Source organism: Bombus vosnesenskii, unplaced genomic scaffold, assembly GCF_011952255.1.
Source record: "Bombus vosnesenskii isolate JDL3184/JDL3185 unplaced genomic scaffold, Bvos_JDL3184-5_v1.1 scf7180000013294, whole genome shotgun sequence".
Taxonomy (NCBI): domain Eukaryota; kingdom Metazoa; phylum Arthropoda; class Insecta; order Hymenoptera; family Apidae; genus Bombus; species Bombus vosnesenskii.
This window is the reverse complement of record NW_022882945.1, coordinates 1,330,807-1,350,519: the sequence shown is the minus strand read 5'-3', so window position 1 is coordinate 1,350,519 and position 19,713 is coordinate 1,330,807. Positions and strand designations below refer to the sequence as shown.

Here is a 19,713-nt window from a genome sequence, read left to right as displayed (position 1 = left end):
AAGCGACGAATCAAACCATGTTGTAATATTCAGTACAATTAAGAACTTTTCTTCTCGAAGTAACAGGATTAAACGAGAGTTGGAATAGAAACTTGAAAGAATCTTTCCAATCAAGAGACCAGAGCATGTCCTTTGATGAAGGAGTTTCATATTATTTGAATTGATGCGAACGAGCTTTAAGAATGTCGGGCACAATGAATCATGCTTTTTGTATAGGTATCAAAATGAAGCAATCTGTTCTTATCTTAGGATTATTATGTATTATTATTAATCAGTATCCTGCTAACCACCCTATACATGCACATGTATGCGCGTGCGTTGCACGAATTGTGAATGCGCGCGCGTCGACATATGCATGTGCATGTGGCGTGTGTAACGCGAGCTTGACGAGCAGCCACGATATTTTCATTCTTCGTCATCCAGGCCGTGTGTCGTTGGTCCTACTACGTCTACATTCTACATGACGTCAGACCCGACGCTATTCTGGTCCATGAAGAGATGGTCCTACGCCCATCTTGCGATCGCTCGATGAAACGTAGGTCGATCGATCGTGGATGCGTTTCAGAGGCAGCGTTTTCGCTTGGAAAATAGCAGAGTTTTGAAGTATACCGGACGATTCCAGAATCTGGGACGATCTGTATAGGATGCCGCAATTCCGAAGTGAGATACGGGGAAAGCAGTCCTAGATGTCTAACGATATCTTTACTGTAAGTAAGATGCTTGTGTTTTTGCTATATCGTGGGGTCGATTGTGGCAAATTGGCAGTGCGAATTGGGCAGAGAAGAAAGTTTAAAATAAGACGGTATAAATGTTACCTCGAGTTAGATGTTTGCAACACGTTGTATTTCGTCGATTCTCTGTCGTCTCTATTCTTTCTACGGACCAATTTAACGCTTCAACTATTACATCTATCGATATGACGAGACTTAGATCTTTTGTTTCTGCAATTATTAAAAGCGCGTGACTATTTTTAACACTATCGACTACTTTTAACACTATTTTTATCGAGACTGAAAGGCGATTATTATATATTTATCTCTTTTGCACCTGCTTCAAAATTAGAAATTAATCACACATAAAATTAAGAAACATTCAGAAAATGAAGTTAATGGATCGAGTCTCTGAATAATTTAATCCTCCTTTTAATCGCAGTTCTCTTGTTAAACTTTCTCAAGCTCCTGAACGACTTTCTCGAAATAGAAACTTTCCCGAACAACTTTCTTGTATCAAGAAAAATGCAAATTTTACATTTTTCCAAAGGGAAGATCATTTTTGGCTAACAGAATCGAGCAAACTATATTGAATACTTGTAGCAATCGAATCACGGGATTAGAACGGGGCAGTGTTGCTAAATTTGCAAGCAGGTAATTTACTTAGCGATCGATCCGCTGCACTTGACGCTTATCGATCCGGCGAATCACGACAGTCGAAAATTTTCCTCGTGTAAATGTGTATATACAACAGGGGAACAACTTTCATTAGGGGTTGGCCTACGGGTTGAGAGTGTTCTCTTAAGTACTGATATAAATCAGGGGTGGACTTAACGAACTTCTCTCTGATATCGACCAATGTATTTACGTTCCATACTTCAAACGCAGCCTCCTATTGAAGATGAAAATTGCAGTTCCTTGGAAAATTCTTCGACAAAATGGTACGAGACATGGCACGAGGAGAATATTCTAGATCATTTATCTTATTCCGCAGAAAGCTCCTCGCATATTTTCTATCATCGTATCGTTGTTTACCCGCGAATGAAAACATTGAATATTAAAAGAATAATTGAAATAATTGTTTCAAGCAACGGAAGAATGAATTCTTTTTTTCTGTATACCGTAAACATCCATAAATGACAATATTATTCAGAAGAAACCAAGAATTAGGTCCAATAATTTTGTGTTGTTCATCTTTGTGTTGGACGTTATTAGTTTCATTGCGATATCTTCGTGAGCTATCGTAGTACATTTTCTCACAGTGTTGTTAATAATCTCGTATTTGATGCAAGATTAAGTTCCAATAGGCAAGCCTAAGATAAATAAATGAAGGAGATCGACACTAGTACAGTCGTTGATCTATTCACTAATATTATTGTCTAGCGAGTGTATTGTACTTAATATAAATAAAATAGAGACAAGCTAGTGGCGATGGTCCAGTTCGAATGGCAATCTAATTAAGCAAGAAGGCGGTCGCATACTTCAGACGAAGGTGAAGTTTTTATCGAATAACAGAAGCTTGACGTCTTTCCCCGGCTGTTTTGTTCGATTTTATGTAAGCCTGACGGATATCGGAAATCTTGCAAGCGGCTTCAACCCCGAAGAAGACCCTCGAGGGGCGATCGACACGGGTAAAGCAGTGACGAGCAAGTGGATATGGAAAATAGTTATTCCTGTGTACGAGAAATACGACTATACTGCGCGTGTTTTCTCACAGAAAAGAAATAGAGATTTGTTAGAAAGAGACATTACTAATTAACAAAACTAACTAGAGAGATAGAACTTTAAATAATAATTATACAGTGTAGCTCTTGGTTAAAATGATTCTAAGAAGTAAATTATTTCTAACTTAAATTTTCTAGTTCGAGCATCTGGAACTCAATTTGCCAAACGATCGATGCCAAGATACTTGTAATCATTGGAAGTCTGAAAAGGCACAGAGACAACGGCAAATTGCGACAGATAAGTAGAAAGAACAGAGTCTATTTAAGAAGGGAAGGAGGAAAACGAGGGACGTCTGCGATCGAGGAGGTAAAGACACAGAGCTGGCCTCGCCAGTATGATCCCGTTAACCAGGAGTTCATTTCATGGACTGACTCTTTCGTCGAGGGATGTTGCTTCTTCTTTTTCTTCTTCTTCTTCTTCTTCTTCTTTCACCCCGAGCCTGATGATAAAGGAATAAAAAGATTATACGAACGAATTTTATTATTCCTTAAACATCCTGGTTGGTTTCATAACAAGCGATGTTCAGATCATCGCGATCGATGGTCGATGTTATTTTTAACGTTCAATGCTGCTAATACGTATTTCCCTTGCTCGTTTTTCTTGGACGATACATTTCTCGCGGAGCTATTAAAGTTAACCAATTACAATGAACCACTTTCTCGAACTAAACGATCATCGTTAAGTTAGGATTTTGTTTCATGCTACTGTCGAAGAGCTCGAAACAAAAATTACCGTGAAATTTTTCGACACTTCAGATAATGACGTTTTCAAAATTTATTTCCGTATCGTGATTCTCTTTTAGGTGGCTGATCTCCTGCACTTGAATACAGAAATATGTTGCGTGAATACGATCTTAAAACAACTACAAGCCATTCCTGAAAGTTTTTTATATCCTTAGAATAGACTTTAGGTCTATACTTCCTATAAAAAGTCGCGGCTTTTTCAAATAACTTCAGTTAGCCCCTCTGCTTGCTTTGCACAGCTGGCTCGAGCTTCTGGTGACAGTGGTGACACGAAATTTCACTCAAACCGTGCCACATCTTGCGAGATAAACGCTGACACTTAACTCTTTAGAAACAATATGAAGATACTTTACACTGTGTGGTTTCCGTTAGGAACGATAAAAATTCTACTTTGTGTGCAACAAATGAGTACTAATTACGCAATAATTAGAGGAAGCCGTTGCAACAGTCACTTCAAAACGGTCGTCTACCGGCAAGTGCGGCAAAACAATCGGTCGTAACGGGTTGAATGAATCTTTCCTCCGTGAACAGGTTAACGAATAAAGTAAGTTTTTTCCTGTCCATGTCTTCCGGTCACTGTGGCCGTCTCTCTTGGGTCTGTCTCAGTCTGTCGAGCATTTGCATGCCTACGTCAATCGACGATGCATGTGTCCGCCGCCCACGATCCACGCTCACATACACGCGCATATGGCGATGCATCCAGAGTGCATCGGTCGATGGATGATTCGATCACCTTGCAATATCTGCCTGTGATACATGGTTCAGTGGTTTCTGCTTTAGCCTTTTTTTCCTCCCCTTTTTTTTGTGAATTGGCCACGATAGGTCTTTCTGTGAGTTATTGTTTTTGGCATCGAAGTTTAGAGTTGTTAAGCGGCTGAAAGGGACTTGTCACGAGAAAAGTTTTAATTGTATCATTTTTTCACAAACCCGTTCAATCGATGTCAAAATGTATATTGGTTAAATTGATATTTAATTTCTCATATAATACTAAAATTCTTTGTGTGTATTTCCGTCTGCAAAACTTTGCAAGAAATTTTGATTGAATTGATAGTAAAAACGTTTTAAAATGTTATCTTAAACAACGATATCTGTTAGGTTTCCATTAAAATATAGTAAATTGCAAATTGCATCGCAGTTAAATGTGACTGAAGGGTCCCATATAAGCCCTAATACTCTGATACGTGAACACGCACGCCGATATGTATATACACACGCATGTGTAACGCATACATCGGTGGTACGAGAAACCTATAGTCTCGTCTATTGAACCGAGTACAATGAGCGACGGGTATGGCCGCTATACCGGCTAACATAGTGCCAGCTTCGTGTTTAGCTCGTGTTAACGTTCCGTATAATCCGTACCGAGAGCATGGCTTTACAGGAAAATATGGACGTGAGAATGTAATTAGGGAACACTTGTGCGTGAACTTGAATCATAACTGGCCATTAACTCTTTATTTATACAAGACACCGGGACCTTATCGCATGAAGTGTTCTAAGCGTTCATAAACCTTGATTTACTTCTTTGTCGTCTCATTATCAGAAACGGGTCGTCAACGTAACACATTCCTCCTTTTAAAAACTTCATCTTCTCGCGTTGAAACGTGGCTCTCCTTGCTTTTTTTCGTTAACGAGAAACAAGGACAGTCTCTGTGTGTTTTTTTTATGTTGTGGAATCGTTCTGTGGGAAAGAAACGTTGTTGTTGTTGACCGTCGAAATCCGGCTACTTTCTCTCTTGGTTCCTTTCAAATTTTCACGATTCCGTACCCCCGACAAATTGTTGGGTACAACCCGTGCAACCTGCACTCTACATAGCAGAATGTGTATGTCGATTGTGTACCACGACATACGTAATAATACTCCATGCCCGTTATCTTCCCACACCTCCTCTCCTCCCTTTCCTCCATCCTCATCCCTCCTCCACCTACGCGTTCGATTTGCAGCACCCATATACGCGCATTCTGTGACTGCAGTCATCGGCTGAGCGCGAGTAGTACGTACTACGAATTGAATGAACGTGTCAGTAATCCTCGTACAGGATGTCCAATCAGCGCACGAGGATATACCATAGCGTTGCGTTTATCGATTTATAATAACCTGCCCGTAGTTCTTGGTTTTCGCGTTAACCGATAGTCCCACTTATCGTGTAGTTCAACCTGCTCGAAACATAAAAATTGATACATAAATTCAACAGGAGCGTTCTGAATATTGTTCTACTGTTTACTTTTGAATAGTATAGAATACTATAGTTGTATCACTAACAAATTTTATTTAGTCTTTTATATTACAAGACACGTACGATGCAAAGGAAATAACAAATTTATAATAACAACTATCGTGGATTTATTATTAATGGATAATATTATTTCGATTGTACGGAATGTGTTAATGCTTATGATCGGTAGTGTAAGTTACGATGCTGACATAAATTTGGAACGTTTCAATGAGTTGCCAATAATGTGAGATATGGTGGTGTATACAAAATTTTGAAAAACGGAAGCGATCAGGCGGAATTCACGATGGTCCCGGAACGGAATCATCTTTGCCGGGAGCAGATAATAGAGATTTAGTATCCTTTGATGCTGGTTCGCGAATCCATCAACGTCCACAGGGCTATGTTTCATTCGCTTGAGCGGTGCTTGGTCCAGAACCTGACGTTGTACGTCTCACATCGCGGAACGTCACCCACACGGAATCGGTAAAAGTTCACGACCACCGCCGCATCGTGCCCGTTGAAACAGTGTCAACGTATTAATCACGATCATTAAAAAAAAGTTTCATTCAGCATCCAGAATTCCTGTTCCGGTTGCACTCGGTCGAACGCGCACTGGCGCAGCTGCGTCGGTTTGTTACGGTGTAGTGCAACGAGTGTGGAGAGTATACGAGAGAAAATACGAGGGTGAAGGAACGAACGGGGTAGAGAACGAGGGAAGAAGGAGAACTAAATAGCGAGAGAGAGAGAGAGAGAGAGAGAGTGAGAGAGAGAAATCCATGGTATGTATGCACGTGGACTGCTATAGTGCTACACTGCGGTGGGATCGATTCGGCTGGAGGTGGAACCTCCCACCCCCATTTACAAGTCCCAATATACACCCCCGCAGCTCACCCTCCATCTCTTTCGCACCCTCGCAAAATATCCATAGGTTCGTTCGTCTATTCGCTACCACCACCCGCCCTCTCTTTTTCCACTCTTGTCCTTTAACATCGTCGTGGTCGTGTTGCTTCTTGTCAGATTTTTTCCTCCCCTTCTTCCTTCTCTTTCTCTGCCTTGTTTCTTCTTTTTTCTCGGAAAACGAAGGAAGAAATACATATACACACATTTGCTGATGGTAACAGCTATAGGTACGCATGAATGTTTGTTTGCGATGTAACGATTATTCGACGTTATTAATCGTGCATGCTTTTAAGAGTATATTTTTCTGATTTTTAATTAAAAATATTAGACGAAAAACGATGATCTTAACGAGCATCGTGGTTCGTCATTCGTTGTTCACTGAATATATTCTTTAGTGCGATCGTGTTACTGCTCCTCAGATAAAACCGATCGACACGTTCTACCGATAAAAATTATGGCACTAAAGTTTAGATGCTGAAAAGACTATCGACGAAGATGCGAAGCAATCCGCGAGACAATGTATCCGGAGCACGCAACAATGGCCGATACGTTACAGTTTATATGGGCACGCGCCCGCACGAATGGCGCATGTTGTCGTGTGCGACGAATCAGAGTTCCACTTATCAACAAGATGCGAAATGAATGACCGAGCGTGCAACTCACAGTTATTGTGAAGTTCTCGATGCCGTTGGCGAATAGCTCGCTCGAGTAATTGACGGAATTGAGTCTGGACGAAGTGTCGATATGTAATCATGATTGATTAGCGTGTCACGATTGGTAAAATTAATTTTTGTCCATTGATATTGGCCGTAACACCTTTAATATTCAAATGTGCATCTGACTAAGAATAGAAAAGAAGAAAATTCCTATAATTAGAAGATTAGAGAGAGTGAATCAGGGGACGAAAATAGCCTATTAAAAATAATTTCAACCCCCGTGTAACGACCTATAAAACTCCAGTTAGTTAGTATCACAGAGTAACGTCTCGTACTGATTCGAGATTTTTAGTATTAATAGTCCGACGAAGTGTTTACAACGACCAACGCCGCACGACTCTTCTCTCCGTTGTATAGAATGGGAGGGCAGGGTGGGTGGTACATTCCACAGCTTCCAGGGAGGCCACTGAGCGCAGGAGGTTGCATTATATTCCGCTCCCTCGCTCTTATTATGCCAAAGCAACCTACACTACCGCGCGTTTACGTTGTGTAAGAGGCACGCACACATCGACACATAGCGTGTGTCTCCGTAGCACGACGTGTTCTTCAATCGTGTAGGATGCTAACCCTCTTCACGCACACATCGATTTCGCGATGGTACAATGGGTATATATTTCCGTGAACACCCGTTTATGCTGATACACGTAGAAAGCAGCGGTATACGTTACTTCGCTATGTTTCTGAAATATGCGAACGAATATGTATATATTTGCCTCGATTTGTGATTCTCTTTTGCAAAAAGGGGCCATGAGCAAAACGAATTAGCAACTGGTATACTCGAGCGGGTGGTTTGGTTGCTACGTTCCCCGCGAGTGTTGCGCGTCAGTAGTGCAACACGACACATAGATCGGCGAAGGGAGACGAGAAAAAGAAATACATTTTCGACCCTTGAAAAATTCGCTCGATGTGTGTTACGTTCCGCATCAAGGTTCACTTACTTGATTAATGAATACCCACGATATTATTTACTCTGTCGAGCTATCATAATGGTGGTACGTAGACCATTGGCGTCGGTCGTGTGAAACTGTTTTCGTATCCTCCGTTCGCCGCGAGTGGTACGGCCTTGTCTTTCGTTGCCGCGTTGCGCCGTACTACTATACGTCGTATAGTTGCGTGCAGTGTAGTCGGGCCCGCACTATATCTTCCTATAGTGATGCGCCATAGTGGCGCGCGCAGAGAGAATATGAGAAAACGGTACCGGCGAAGCTGGGTAGAAATGGAGATAGAGCAGGAGATGCGATTGAAGAGAGAGAACGAAATGTGGATAGAGATAGATACTACCAGCCTTCGCTATAGAAAGAGACAGATGGTAAAGACTGGCGTGGGTGTAAGCGAGTGAGGGTTAGATGGGGGTAACTGAAAGATCGAGCGAGACACGGATATAAAAGCGTGGAATTTGTGTGAGTATCTTGCGAGAGAGAAGGATAGGTGGTGTTGATAGATCAGGGGAATAGGGGGGAAGAAAGAGGGAGAAATACTACTGATGAGAATGGGGTAGTGAGGAAGAGAGGAAGAAAGGAAAGAGAGATAGAGGTATAGATATGAGAGTGTGTACGAAGTACTGGTAGAAAGAGGTAGTGTTCGTGTAGGTCGTGTTCAAAGTTGTGCAGACGTGTAGGTGAAAGAGAGACGGGGTGTAGCGGGGAGAGAATGGAGGGTAGGGGAAAGAGAAAATGAGAGAGTGGGGAGAGAGAGAGAGAGAGAGCTTCGGACCTTTCCCAGAAAGCAGAAAGCACGACGGAGCAATATCGCAGCGTCTGCCGGTGTTGTAAAACTGCTTTGGTCTCGCGTTTCGCTCGCCCCCACGCCGTTTTAATATGCCTCGTCTCGGTCCCTCGTTCTGCCCCCACCTTGGTTCTTTGCCGCTGTAGAGTTTAGAAAAGCCGGCGGTACCTGGGGCCAAGCCGCGTTTTCGGTTCTTTTTCATGAAAATTCGTAACAAGGCCCGATCAAACTGTCTCTTTTGAATGTCTTCACTTGCTGAAAATCTGCATCGTCTCCGACGCGGGGACAAGGGCCACTGACGTTAGGCAATTTTCTACATGTTGGCTTCCAGCGAAGAGAGTTAATCGAACTCCTGACAGACGGCTTCAAAGAAACTGATGTTTTGTTTAAAACAGCTAAAGAGTCGCGATTCTAAGTACTTAAGAAAAACAATTCAAATATAAGGAAGAAGCGTTGCGTATCTCGTATGGTAGTTCATAGTTTTTCTACTTGGTGACTAAACGGCAGATTGGAGAACGTTCCTTCTTTGTCACATTGCACTTACGTACCTATGCTCAGCGTAAAACTGAGATTTCGTACATTGGGCGTCCCACTTCTGAAACTACATTCTGTGCTGTGTACCAGATAAGAGAATACGAGATCGGATATAGTGTATTTATTCCTCGATGCTAGTTTACACGAAGTACAACTAAATAGAAAATAGCTTAGCAAGTTGTACGGGAGAAACTCAAATTGTGAATCAGCGGACTGTCCCCAGAAATTCAAAATCTAATCCGATCTCCAGTGTAAATTCTGGTAGATATATGTATATATGATACCGTAGGAAAGGGGACGGGTATTGATAATCAACTTGGACGAACTCTGCCCTCTGCACTTTAGTCAGATGTTGCTTATAGAAAGCGTCAGAAAACCTTACGGAAACAAATGGACTTAGCGTATACATAGAGTTGGATAGGTAAAGCGTAGTTTGATAAACTGGTTGGTCATTCAACAAAACTGTCTTCCCAGATCTCATTAACAATGCAGCTTACGCACCTCCGTGGTACCAAGCGAATTATTTAGTCATTAGAGGAAACTTCAACGATGAAACGGGAATAAAAATAACGAAGATTAGATGTTCGATCAGGAAAGCGCTATGATTGCAGCGTCAATCTTTATAACTCGTATATGTACGTTTATGGTTTGCCACGCACCTGTTCGTCGCGCGTACGCTTACGAGTCGCGACGTATGCACACTCTAGTGTGCATGAGGATGGGTAAACATCGTTCAGGAGACGTGCAGAATTTCGCGATGTGGCTCAAGAACGCGACCTTGATATTCAATCCAAACGACAACAGAGCACACGGGTGGAAAAGAAATCGAACACGGGCTAACTTCAGCGCTGCTCAATTATGTGCTTACGTAACAAATCGTTCGGTCGTTTGTCGCGATACGTTGAAACGTTTAGCGTCGCGCAACGTGACGTAAAATTTCAATGAAGTTTAATTGAAAGCATACCGGATCGTGTTTCGTCTTTTTGGAATAGCGCTGTTCGCGATCGCGTGTAATTAAAGGATTATCCGAGTGACCTTTTCAGTAAATCAGGGCTGTCCTCATATAGTTAGGTTACTCTTCAACGCTTGATTCATTTCCATTCTATCTCATTCAATATCAACAACGTCGCAGTCTGTGCGTTCTATAATTTAGGGAGGAGATAAATATAAACGTGTTTCATCTTAAATATTACAACGAGTACCTTGTTTTGGATATTTTGTATATTTGCGCACTGAAATTTTTCATAAATGCATAAACATTCGCAATCTAATTATAGCAAAAGCATTAAGAAAATGTTTTGACGTAACATTTATTACGGCATCTGGAAAGTGACGAGTATTGAAGTACTGTGGTAACCGGTCGACTCTCCGGGTTCCTTTTCTGTAGGTTAATGCAGAGGTGAAAAATTCGTGTGGAAGCCATCGAGAGGAAGAACATATAACGCGAGTGTTAGGCCGCGTAGGGTCGCGAGATCTCTTTCGGTCGTTTTTTGATATTTTGTCGCGGCATGAATGTACCATTACTTTCTTGCTGAAAAAAGGAAAAATGAAGAAGAAGGAATAAGAAAAAAAGGAGAGATCGGGGGAGGAAAAAACAGAGAGAAAGACTAAAAGGAGACGAGCACAGGGTTGTCGCTGTACGCCTTCTACTTTCGCAGCGTAGCGACAATTACGGCAGTCGTGCAGCCCCGCGCAAGCGCCACGCTCTCTCGTTCGTTGAACCTCATCCGTGAGAGAAACTCGTCTCTCTGTGTGCGTGTGACAAAGAGAAAGAAAAATATAAATGTGAGAAACGAAGAAAGGCAAGTGAAGCGGAGAAAGAAGGAGTGAGGGCGAGGGAGAGAGCACGAAGAGAGGAAAAAGGAGAAAGACACCGCGAAAGAGAGAGCTGGAGTACTCGTAGACAATACCGCGCCAATTCTGCGACCAGCGCCACCTATGCAGGACTTCCACTTTTAAAATGCATTACGTTGGAGCAAGAATCGGAGGATCGTGTTACGCGTATGAATTTTCAAACATCCGGATGGTTGCGCGAATATTTAGATGACGATAAACTGGGGTCCTGTTTAACCTTTGTAAAATTTGGTTTGAATAGTAGATTTTTAGTATACGAACCGGTTCGTTGCGCTATTAGAATCGACGCCAGGTCGATGATAAGTAAGCACTTAACCTCGTGCATGACTTTGTTTTCTGGATCGTCGAGTGCACTTTGGCGAATCTGATGGAAAAAGTAGTATGCAAGGGTAATGATAAGAATGATATAGTCACTTGGTGTACACTCACTTATGTAACGATGGAAACCTGTTTGGTATACCGTGAATATATCTTCTATATCAGTGGTTTTCATGATTGTCGTTTTTGTAAATCGATCTCGACTATTTCACGATTTAAAAACGATCAGTTGTTGTGGTTCTAAACGTGTCGAGACATTATATTACGAGCTATATTGTAGTCCTTCGGACAAACACGGGCATTACCTTGGATGTTTCACGGAGGCTGGTCAATCGTTCGGATCGATAATACGCGGCGATTCTTCGCAGTTACACGCGGCCAGATCTTCCTATTTCCTGTTTATAAGCAAGGACTTTTGTATCGAAGGTTTAGAAGAGATATACAGTGGGCTAGAGTTCTCTATAGCTAGGCTCGGAAATGTCGCCGCATACAATGTTACACATGCAAGGGAACTGTAGCCAAGCTTTTCACCGATGATACTCGATAATCGACGACTGTCCGCCAGCAAGTGTAACGAGGTTAATTTAAATAACTGCATCGTCTAACAGTTGAATCGGAACGTGTCTACGACGCACGTTCTCGTGAATTATTTTTCTAATTTTTACTCATGCGTTTCATAATGAATGTAACATATATACTTCGTTCTTCGTTGAAATACTCGATCGACTACTTCGATCGTATTCGAAAGCCTACTCGGTAGCTGAACTATTCCACTTTTTATCGTGAACTATGGTTGATGTCCGCTTCTTTACCCGTTTAAATTAAAAAAAGAAAAAAGAAGAAGGCTAAAGGCAGTATGTATTTAATCTAGAAAAGTTAATAATACCGATCGTTAATTTTACACGCGTGTGTACGCGTAGGCGTAACCTATGGCTGTGTGTCTCGGCTAGTGGCGTGTAAGAGTGTGCAGAAAATAGAATTACTCTAGAAAGGCCACGGAATTTCACCGATGTAATCAATGAGCGGTCTCGTTCGAAAAACTCTATCACTCTCCCCACTTGAATCCATTGTTCCGTCGACACGTAGGTTTTCCTTTAACTACCGTTAGGGATAAATATTGGCGTGCATGTTTCGAACATTTACAACCACCACGGGAGAATTTTTGGAAAAAGACCGAAAATAGAGGCGAAGATTGATCGCTTGGAGAGTTGAATTGCGTTCGATCGGCCCGTTGAGAACCACGGCGTTTCGTAGCACCATACACTGTATTACACATTCACAAACACGCATACTCCTACGTATAAAGTACGCGTGTACCCTTCACCAGTGCGGAGGAGAGAACCGAGGCGTCCCGAAGGTGACCGAGTAGCGGCGCCGAACGGAATCGTCATCGACGCAGCGTCGAGCCAGCTCCGCTCACTCTGCTCCGAGCTGTCGAACGCGACGCACGCGCCTCCGCTTCGCTTCTTCCTTCTCTACGAGTATACTCTCCGCACTTAGAGGCATATTTCCCTCGCTTTCTCGCCACCGAGTACTATCATCATCATCAAATGAGAGAGGAGACCGGCTCTCTCTCTCTCTCTATCGAATTCGTTCCTGGGAATATTCAGTCAGTCTGTTCGTGAACGTCCACCTAGTTTTCGCAACACCAGAGAACATATTATTCCTGTTTGTTTTGCTCTCGCGCGTTTGCTTTGAATCTCTCATCGAGAAAGCCGCTTCTCCGCTCAGCTCTTCTTTCGTCTCGCACAGCCGCTTTTGCTCTTCGGATCCGTGCTGTTGCACTACACCGAGTTACGATGTCTTGCTGCTAAAACGTTCCATGTTTAATCTCGTTCGTACCAGCCACGATCATCGTCATATATCTTTTGGTGCTCGTAATCGAAGAACACGTATCCAGTTCCACGATCTCCTACTCGTATTTTTTGCAACCATCGCTCCTGGAAAAATCTTTGTCTCGAATTATCGAACACCATTCAACGCAACGATATCAAATCTTCAGCATCCGTCTGCGTGATTTGCCGTGGCACGTTCTTCCAGTAAATGTTTCTCGAATTTGAAAATTTTCCAAGAATTATTGTAATATCACCGATAAGATTGGCCGTTTCTCTGAAAAAGGCCATTTGCGTGCAGGCCCCGTGGGCAGTCGGACATTGTTGAATGCTCTGCTCCTGCTCAAGGCCCATACGGTTGTCCTCCATGGAGGGCGCCGATCGCTCGGATCTCAGGGACGGCAGACGAGTTCGCGGACAGAATGGAGACAGTTGGAGTTGCGAAACGACTTAAAGGCTTTGCCGTGATAACGGATTGTCGAGGTCGAGCCTCGTGTTTGGAGGTTCGGTTTTCGCGAAAGGACAGAGTGGTGCGGAAGGTTCGTGGAGGGGGCAGAAGATCGTGCGGCTCGAAGGTAAAAATAGAATACAAGAAACGAAAGTAAATCAAACCGAACAGGATTAAGAAAAAAATACAGATACAAATAGACAAAAAAAAAAAAAAAAAGAGACGAAAGAGGGAGAGATAACGGAAGAAAAGAACCCTTCTACACCTAGTTTAGTCGCGGAGTTTTCTGGTATATAAGGGGTACAAGGTGCGCATGGTAACCGAAGGCAGACAGAAACCTCCCCCTCCTTCCCCATTCCACCCCTCTTTTCCTGCCAGCTTTGAATCAATAATCTCCGGCCAGGATTATATGCAGAGTCCCTTTTATATTTGGTGCCGTGATAAGAAAGATATCGACAGATTAAAGAGCACGCGGATTTGGGGATAACCGCGTAGCATTCGCAAACGTGTCTGGATACGCGATGCGACAAAATCACGGAGAACCTTTATGATTGATTTATTTCCTCTTTTTCGTTGGCGTCACGTCGTGTCTTTCTCCGTTTGCCGGTGCGCGGTATCGGCGCGCGGATTATTGATCCCTCCATCCTCCTCTTCGTCCTTTTGCTTATGATATTTTGAGAAAAAGAGCCAACGCGGAAAATATGATTACCTTGAAATGACTAGGAACGAGAATAGTTCGCTTCACGGAATGATATAGCAATGAATTGATCCCGGTGGTGTGACGTCCATCGTTAGAGGATCTTCTCTACTTCTGTGAAAATTCGTTTTTCGATCCAGTCGAATCTACTTTCTCGTATTCATCAGCAACGAATATGAAGTTCAGAGAATAAGATAGGTTTCCTAACTTGTGGTCTTTCTTCGAACATTTGCAAATATTGTTTACTATTAATGATCACACGTGGTATAAGTTTAATGAATTTCTGTGTTTCTTGTTTACCGCAGGTTGAACGCTCCAAATGGAATTGCCTTCGGCTCCAGATCGTCGTTTAGAAGCTCAAGAAGGTTCTACCTCGGCTGATTTAGCGGAAACGGTTAGTGGTGGTGCATTGACTATAGAATCAGCGAAAACGATTGGTGCGTCGACGACAGTGTCGTCGTCAACTACATCGGAAAACGGATCAACGAAGCGCGACAATGATGCCGATTCTTCGATGGCTACCGAAGAAATACGCGATGCTACTCGTCGATCCGTCGACAACCAAGTGTTCATCAATCTAGAATTATGTAAGGCTCCGGTCGAGACCTCGAACAACTTTTCACACGGCGAAGGTCAATTAGACATCTCCGGTATGGGTCTGAAACTTGGAAAAGATAAGACGCAACCTGAAGATGCGGGTATCGATGTAGAAGTGAAATCGAACGAATCCGTGGATGAACAAGATTGTTCGATGTCGACGCCGACGCCGACGCCGACGCCGACGCTGACGTTGACGCCGACGCTAACTCCGACGCTGACGCCGACGCTGACGCCGACGCCGACACCGACGCCGACGCCAACGTCGATGTCGTTGTCGGTTCAGTGTACCGAGAAAGGGACAGACGATTCTAAAGTGGATGATAGTTACGGTGCAGGATTCACCACCTCATCGCCGTTGTGTAGAAAAAGACCGGCCAGCGATTTTTTGCCGATCAATGCGGAGATCAAGCGGATCGGCGTTGAAATTTCGGAGAATGAATCGAATCAAGTAAGAAGCGAAGTGAGGAGGATCTCACCGGTGTTGGTGAGCCTCCGAGAGCGTACCCTGGGTGAGATATCCCTGTCGTCGAACTCGTGCCTGTTCGACGACGATGTCAACAGTCGATGCATCTCAAGGAACAATAGGATTATCGATGATTTATTAACGAGTGGTTGTAGGTTATCAACGAATGTAACCGTGGACGGTTCTTTTCAAACGAATCACGGTTCCGAGGAGATAAGCTGTACCGAGTCGGAGCATAGGGTCTGCAGAGTAACGACGTCGTCGGAAGGTGAATGTACCAACGGCAGCGTCGAGGAGGCGCTGGTAGAGCCCTGTAAAAAGCTCGAATACTCGGACTCGTTTATTGATGAGGATTCTTGTTGTTCGCTGTCGCGCGACAGCCCCGAGAGAAATCTCAGCAAGTGCCAGGAACCGAAACAGTGCGAGGAGCCCATCGAGGAGTGCTCGTGTAGCGACACTATGCCTGCGAATAGTGCTTGCACAGCACCGGTTATAAACAACAAGCAGTTGATTGAAATGATGAAAAGTTCTTTACCCCAATTAGTGGTTAAGATAGATCAGATTAATGTGTCGCAGTACTTCTCACCGGAACAGAAAGATGCGAAGTGTATGACCGTCACCTCGAAGAAGAAGCAGAAGAAGAACACCACGTGCAAGGCTGATGATAGCAACGTAGATGTAAGGATTGATCCCAAAGATAAGTCGAAGAATGTATGTTCCGTTGAAAGGCGAAATTGCGAGATCAGTGTCCAAAAGACTGAGTCACAGGACCATAAGGAGAAGAAGGACGATTCTCCTGCAGTATTCGATCTGCTACAGACCAAATTGATAAAATCAACTCCCATTAAAGAATGCAAGGTGATCTTGCAAAGGATAACATTGCCGAAAACGGTAAAAGCGACGACGGAAGAGAAACCGGAACAAGATGAAACGCCAGCCACATCGGTAATAGAGAAATTAGCAGAGGATGAAGAAGTCGTGTTTTCCTTGCCTTTACCCTCCACGGAGGATTTACAGCCGTTGAACAATTTGGATTCGTCTGAAACGACACCAAGTTCACCGGAGATGTTGGAACCTACCACGGATGTCCCAGAAGCTATTGACACAGAGACGGAAACCGAAACCGGGTCCGATAGCTCCGAAATGTCAACCACGACCAATGTACGTGGATGTGAGGATGATACCGCTTCTGATCAAATATCGTGTCAGGAGAACGAGTCCATGTGCTGCGTTGATATTAATCCGGAGATCATATCGAGGTTGGAGCCAGAGAGGCCGGAAGCTTTTACAGAAGATTCAGCGGAAAGTCTAGCGCTTGCCACTGGTGCGCGGGACGAAGTTAGATCGGATGGAAGCGATTCTGGTTTAGGAAGCGAGATACCCGGTGATCCTGGGCCTGCACCGGTTCCCGAAAGCGATTCCGAAACTTCTTTCTTGGATAGGATACCCGATGATATTCTCTCCGATAAAGAAAAAGGTAATTAAACGCATCGTTCTTTGGTGTAGCTCCTTCTTTTTTCCATTTGAAAATGAATAAAATATATTTTATAAATATGTCGGAGATGGAAGGACAGCGGGATTTCCCGCCCCTAATGTTGGAAAAACCCCCAATACCATAGCCTAGACTTTTACTATAGCCGCCCTTAAGTAATAAAAATAAGAAATAGTCTTAATGTTCCTACTTAATTTTATGACGATGGGTTCGGGCTCGAAATGACATAGCGGGTCACTAGACATAGCCACGGACACGGAAGGGACATGTACCTGACAGAGGTATGAAATGATTATATGGCTCTCCTTAAAAACAAAGATTGACCCGAGAAGTGGGGACAGGAGTATATAAGGGCAGCTTCTTTTGGATTAAGGGAGAGTTAGTTTGTTAGTTAGTCGTTGGACGAACCGCCGATTGAGTTATCGAGAAGTTACCCGAATCGAGTAGTACGTTGATACTTGTCCTCCCGTGGACCGTGGATTCGTTCATAGCCTCTTATAGTGTCCACATTCGTATTGATAAATATTAGCTACATTCGCGACGGTAAAGTAAGTAAAGGTTCATCGAACGCCCCAAAATGTCAACCTGACTCCGACAAATACTTATGTAAAAGAATTTTTTTGACAAATTAATTTTAATAATTGTGATATTGGGTTATAAAAGATATGTCAGTGTATTTCTGAATATGCGAGAATATGATAGGAAAATACAAAGTACGATATTCTTTTTCAGTTGTGAATCAATTGGACAGTTTTGTACCGAATGTGGGTGTACCGGGAACACCACAACCACCATTGACGAATTTTCGGAGTCCTCCAAAGAGTAATTTAAAACGAAGATTGATAGATTGCATGGATGGGGCTCCTAGTCCGAAGAGAAGCAATACGGAAGAAACCATGAAAAAGAAACGCAATATTCAATTCGACGCTGTCACCGTGTATTATTTTCCCAGGGCACAGGGTTTCACTTGTGTACCTTCTCAGGTACATATTTTATACAATACAGATTTTATTTCGTCATAAATATTACGAAGAATATATTAGTGTTGTAGTATTAATGACATATAGTATGTATGAATATAACGTGGTAAATCGATTTATTTTTCTTAGGGTGGCAGCACCCTTGGCATGAGTGCGACGCATACTCATGCAGAACGGTTCTCGTTATCGGAGCATGCTGCTGAACAGAGGCGAATTCATCGTGCTAGACTAGCTCAATTGCGCTCCGAGCGTGCTGCAAATTGCGTATCGGAAGCAGCCTCTAGCTCCGAGGATCCCAGCGATGATACGGACGAGGAACAAAGTGATAACGAAGAACTGGATATCGATAGTTATTATTTCCTGCAGCCAGTACCTACGTGGCAGAGACGAGCTTTACTTAGGGCGGCTGGAGTACGTAGAATAGATGCTGTCGAAAAGGACGAGTGCCGTGACATTAGAGCTAGCAGAGAACATTGCGGTTGCGGGTGCAAAGGATATTGCGATCCAGAGAGTTGTCCTTGTAGTCGAGCTAATGTAAAGTGCCAGGTTGGTAGATCTATACTAAATACTATACGATAGAGTCACAGATTTTTCTAAGAAACAATTAAATCATACGACTGTGATATATGTTAATAGGTTGATAGAGCGGGTTTTCCTTGTGGATGTACCCGAGATGGTTGTGCGAATAGTTCAGGCAGGATTGAGTTCAATCCAGTACGAGTGCGAACGCATTTCATTCACACTCTCATGCGGCTGGAGTTAGAAAAAAAGCAACGAGAAGAAGAGAGTACGGATCACGACGCTTCCGACAATCAAAACGGCAGAAGTCCGTTAAGAGAAATCAATTTGGGATCCGTGATGGAGAATAGGACCACAGAATCGTGTCTGAACGGTGGTGGATTTACGACGCTTCATTACGAAAATCACGACGCTAGGGACGGCGGGACGAATTGTCAGCCAGAAGTACCTGGTACTAGAGAGGATAGTCTGGATCTTTACGCAATTAGAGACGATTGCTATCCTAACGAAGACACTGTTGATGGTACGCAGGGACCTCAAAGGAAACTTCATCCTGAGTTTAGTCAAGCTTTTCAAACGTTCTCAGGCCAAACAAGTACCGGAGTAAACTTTCAACAGCCTACTTATCAGGACTATCAACCTTACGCTAACCTTCCTTCTACATCTAGGGTGCAATTTCAGCCGCAATTTCAAACGGTGCCAGGAAATCCAGGGTTCTCACACTATGCGCCTTATGGGCAAGACGCCGGATCAATTCAGGGAAACTGCCAGGTCCATCCCGGACAACACTCATCCAGTTACGAAACTAGCTTTGCCCAGGACGAAACAACCGGATCACAATACACGAATTTAAATTCGGTGCAGCCGATGAATACAGTGGTTCAACAAATAGGTAAACTAGAACCATTTTCAGAACTTTTGTCTGGTAGATATTCGTACTATGGTGAAATGGAGCCCGCGGCGCATGGTACTTATCACGGGAATGGAACCAAGGTCGAGGTAGAAAAGAACCAAGGTAACGAACAACAATCGGAAAGTACGGAAGAGTGTGACGAAAACTTTGGGGAAATTATTAAAAAGTCAATGGTTGAGACTGTATCCGCCTAGGTTAAACTGTAGATACGAAGAATTGTCTATCTGCGAATCCGTCAAATCGTTTTTGACCCATAGTGATTTATAACGAAAAATAGAATTTAACTTTCGTCATTGGAAACCTTGCGAATGAAAAAATAAGAAAAGAA

General features: G+C 43.2%; 1 protein-coding gene across 4 annotated transcripts in view; it reads left to right on the top strand.

The window, feature by feature from the left end:
• Window positions 1–19,713, top strand: part of LOC117233043 — a 31,853-nt gene extending 12,140 nt beyond the window's left edge. For 2 of the 4 annotated variants that reach the window (XM_033492937.1, XM_033492936.1), the window contains 4 exons: window positions 14,724–16,958; window positions 17,706–17,956; window positions 18,083–18,499; window positions 18,590–19,713. In XM_033492937.1, coding sequence (XP_033348828.1) covers window positions 14,738–16,958; window positions 17,706–17,956; window positions 18,083–18,499; window positions 18,590–19,579 — 3,879 coding nt within the window. In that variant the 5' untranslated portion in view covers window positions 14,724–14,737 and the 3' untranslated portion in view covers window positions 19,580–19,713. Of the gene's footprint in view, window positions 1–13,516; window positions 14,029–14,723; window positions 16,959–17,705; window positions 17,957–18,082; window positions 18,500–18,589 lie in introns of those variants that run through there. The other 2 variants (XM_033492939.1, XM_033492935.1) reach the window with 2 other exon arrangements.